A 4,145-nucleotide genomic window follows, 5' to 3' on the forward strand; every position below is an offset into this window, starting at 1 on the left:
TCCGAGATTGGGGAGACCTAGTGACACAAGCTAATAAAATCATGGTACCTTCCAAAAAATGACGGATCAATTATCACTACAAAAAATGAGTCAGCCAAAAGTTTGCACAGTTCTTAAATTCTAAAAACATCAATTACTTACTTGTGGTCAAGCTTGGAAATGATAAAATTGTACAATTATTTAATTGTTGTACAAATTGGATGCAAGCACATTCTTCCTGCCAAATTTGCAATAGCAGTCCTAGATGGTTGTGGTATTACTGTAAGACTATATAAAGTTTCATATAGAAAGCATGCCTACATTCTTTTTCTTGGTGGTATAATAATTAGGTCTCCACAATCTCGGAAAAATAAAAAACCTTTCATAACATCTGAAGTGCATATGCGAAGGGTTAGTTTAGGAAATGAAAAGACCCGTGTAAGTGGAAAGTCAAAAGACTTTTTATGTCTATATAACAAAGAGATAGTTGAATGCACATTCATACATTTGTGTTTTTTTTTGGCATATTTTCCCTTTAACATTTTCTCTTGTGTAGAGTGTCTTTGAACTATACCGGTAGTGAATATATATTTTTTGAAGCCATTACGTGTACCATTATGTCATTTTACGATAATAAATATATATATATATATATACAATTCAACAATAGGCCTTAATGCCTTTGTTATAAGGAGCTCATGTGAATTTGGATATGGCTTCGGAGATCTTTGCAAGGGATGCTTCAGCTTCCTTGTGAAGATTGCTCATAGCCGTTCCATGCTCGCTGAATTTGTCCTGCACTTGTGCTAAGTGCTCCTCACGTGTGTGCTCCACATCCGCAAGCTTCTTGTGGAGATCCCCTAGCAAATCATGGGCTTGCCCTTTCATCAAAGACTTACTCTCCCTATCCTTGTGAATCCATTCTTCCATCTTCACCTTCAAAGCTTTCACTTCCTTTTCCCAAGCCTCCCTCACATTGTCACATTCCACACATTTGGCCTTGAGTTCTTTCTTCAGCTCCTGGCACTGCTTCTCAAGGCTAACTTCGGGACGTGCGGAGGAAGATATTGGAGGGGGCCAAGTGGGTACAAGGGATGGCGTTTCTTTGCTCCACATTGTAGGCCATGAGGTGCTGAATGCACTGCGGAATTGCTCATACTTGACCTGCAATTGGGATTTCAAAATGTCGCTCCAAATGCTAGCTTGCTCGTAGAGCGAGCCCGGAGGCGGAGGTTGTTGAACAATGTGGGATGGAGGAGATGACATGCACAGAGAGAGAGAGAGAGAGAGAGAGAGAGAGAGAGAGAGAGAGAGAATGGGATGCAAAGAATGCCTTGTCACTCTTGTCTTTATAGAATAGGGACCCCAAGACTTGGAGTAAAGGATCCTTGCTAATATATTCTTGAATAGGGACCCCAAGACTTGGAGTAAAGGATCCTTGCTAATATATTCTTGCTTGTTTGCTGATTTGGAATTAGCCACATTCATGCAAATTGGATGCGTTTTCAGGCTTTCAGGCCAAAAGATCCCAGATTCTTACTTTTTCCTCAGGAATAGGATACAGGAAAGAAAGACACCACGTTTTTCAATTTTGCTTGAATTCATGGATGATGTTGCTCCAAATTATCAAATTTTTTGTGATCTCAAGTAGAGGCCACCATCACACAGTGCAATGAGAAGCAAAGGTGTGTTCTCAAATCAGGGGGTGTAAGGCAACTCTTGAGCAATCCAGCATACACGCAAACTTCTACAAGAAATCAAAGGAAACTGGAGTGCCCGTTACTGAATGATCGTGCACAAGCTGCCATCCAATTGGGTGATCTTGACAATGGCGCAAATGGGCACGGATCCACTGCTTGTGCTCCTCACTCAGCTTCGCAGCAGCCCCGAGACACTCCCCTGGCTTGCGGGGATAGTGGTTACAAGGATCTACTGATTGACCCAACACACAAGACGCATTCTGATCATCCTTTCTCAAGGTTAGTATGAGGGGATGAATATCCCCCATCCCTTGTGCAATGTACCCAAATGTAGAGTATGCACTGGTGGCCAATTTGTCGCCTAAACTTAGCAGCCACATCTCCACAAAGGCCAATTGGGCTTGATAAAACCCTTTGTTTTCAGAACCTAGCTGCGACACCGAGTGCACCCTCACCATCTTAGCCCCTTCTGTAGCCTTTTGCCCAAAGTGTTCCTTCATCGTTTCTGCATACTTCCCTTGCAGCGATGCAACCAGCATCGCCACATCAACGTGGCTGCTGCTCTCATCGCCTCCAGCAATCGCCTGCATCTTTCTGTCATAAAGCATTGAAAGCTCTGTTGATTTATCCACACCTGCAAAGCTCGGAATATACCCATTCTCTACCAGGCATTTCATTATCTTCTCATATGCATCTCTGTCGTATTCTGCCAAATTGGGCCTCCAATGAAGCCTTACTTGCACGCCTAGCCTTGAGACGGCACCGGCAAGATAGCTCCAAAACTCTCTCAGGATAAATGCCCATGTATCATTGGTTGGTAAAAACAGCACCCTGCTTATGTAGGTGAAAATGTGATCAATGTCATCGCCAAAGATCGGCTGCATACGCCGCCAAAAAGAAGGCACAAGGAAGAAATTGGTAAGGAAGTACTGATTGCTTCGCCAAGCAACCCACTTCACCCCCATAAGAGCTGTGTATTTCTCTTCACAAAATATGAGTTGATCCTGCCCATAGAGATTGTGCTGCAAATTCAAACTAGCTGCACTATCATTGAAGTGGTTGCGCATGAGTGGCCCCAAAGAAGAGTGATTTTGGAGATCCCCGTACGGAAAATCTCTCGGTAACACCCAGCTTGATTCAGGAAAGGGCTCGCAAACAAGCCTGGCAATGTTCTTTCTGCTGTCAACGAGCAGAACCCTATCTGTTGCAAGAGCGAAAGCAAATGCAGAGGCGAGCGAGAGTAGGCCATTGCCTAGACCTTCTCTTCCCTCTATGTAAACAAGAAATCGACAAGAATCATTGAGAGAATCCCGCTGTAAATATGCCTCAGTCCAGCTATGGTGAAAGCAAGACTTGCGCAGCACAGAGTAGGAGGCCCATGCTGCAAGAAAAGAGGGAGGTAAAGGCTTGTTCTGGGAAGCGTTTCTGTACAAATACTGTTGAGACCGACTGCGGCAGTCTGGATCAGCATCCTCTTGTGCCCATAGTTTGGCTTGAAGCGGCGAGGGCGAGGGCGAGGGCGAGGGTGGGGGCCCGGGTGCAATGCCTGGAGTGACATGCCCTAGGAGGGCATGAGCATTGTTCAATGATGCCCCAACTTTCACACACAGAGAAGAAAGCGACTCCTCTGTGACAAGCAAGGAAAGCAAATACACAATCACAAACACAGCAACACACCAACTAGACGCTAGAGCGATTGTCTTTTCCTTGGACATATGGGTATGCACGTACATGAAGCCAAGAACATTGCAATGAGAGAGAGAGAGAGAGAGAGAGAGAGAGAGAGAGAGAGCGCTGCTACCTGCAGGGAATGAAGCTTTATTTGCTGAAATATGGAGGATGAGGCCAGCTTCCTGCGGCTCTGCCGTGAGCCATGCTCCATTCTGCCCGTCTGCGAGACGTGGGCGCGTTTCTCCCCAACCCCCTCCGCCACAGAGAGAGAGAGAGAGAGAGAGAGAGAGAGCACGTCCTTGCCACGACTGTTTGAGTCGCTGACGGATGCTTTGTGAATCGTATTTAAATTTATCCGCTCACACGAAACCAGCCATCAGGACACATGAAGTCTTGCAATTCCTCATTTCTTTTTTCTTTGACTATATATAATATCGCGATCTACGGCTGGCGGTATTTGGGCCGTCCAAAATGCAAGTTCGAGTAGGCTTGTAGGTTATGGGTGGTTTGAACTACATGTCTTGAGCCAGCTACCTCCTAGCAACTTGCCATGCACTTTAACCATCATGCCTGCATGCGTTCATTGAAATATGGGGGTTTTAGGTGTATCACATTCAAACTACAGGAGAATTTGTAAATTCACAGCAATTATGTAAATTCGGCTGCCTTAGTGCTGCTAAAGTAGCTGGCCCACAATCGATGTTGCCCAACATTTTTCCATCCAACATTGATCCCATTTGAAGCTGCTCGTGTGATATAGTGATAGGGCTTGTAGGCTTCCATGTAAGCCTCCCA

At 45.1% G+C, this 4,145-nt stretch overlaps 1 protein-coding gene across 1 annotated transcript; it reads right to left on the minus strand.

Moving 5' to 3' along the window:
- Positions 1 to 463: 463 nt before the first annotated feature.
- On the minus strand, positions 464 to 3,918 carry LOC147445133 (putative fucosyltransferase 8). The gene is made up of 3 exons (XM_086528172.1): positions 3,885 to 3,918; positions 3,481 to 3,708; positions 464 to 3,306 (listed from the first exon to the last, which is right to left on the minus strand). The coding sequence occupies exons 1-3, from the start codon at positions 3,916 to 3,918 to the stop codon at positions 1,727 to 1,729; spliced, it is 1,842 nt and encodes a 613-aa protein (XP_086384298.1). The 3' UTR covers positions 464 to 1,726.
- Positions 3,919 to 4,145: the final 227 nt, after the last annotated feature.

The sequence above is a fragment of the Adiantum capillus-veneris genome, chromosome 13 (genome assembly GCF_014529385.1).
Source record: "Adiantum capillus-veneris isolate H3 chromosome 13, ASM1452938v2, whole genome shotgun sequence".
Taxonomy (NCBI): Eukaryota; Viridiplantae; Streptophyta; class Polypodiopsida; order Polypodiales; family Pteridaceae; genus Adiantum; species Adiantum capillus-veneris.

Coding starts and splice junctions, on each gene's coding strand:
- LOC147445133 (XM_086528172.1), bottom strand. CDS start 3,918: ATGATGGTTAAAGTGCATGGCAAGTTGCTAGGAG. Junction 3,709..3,884: donor GCATGGCAAGTTGCTAGGAG/GTAGCTGGCTCA, acceptor GTTTCGTGTGAG/CGGATAAATTTAAATACGAT. Junction 3,307..3,480: donor TAAAGCTTCATTCCCTGCAG/GTAGCAGCGCTC, acceptor TGCTTGTCACAG/AGGAGTCGCTTTCTTCTCTG.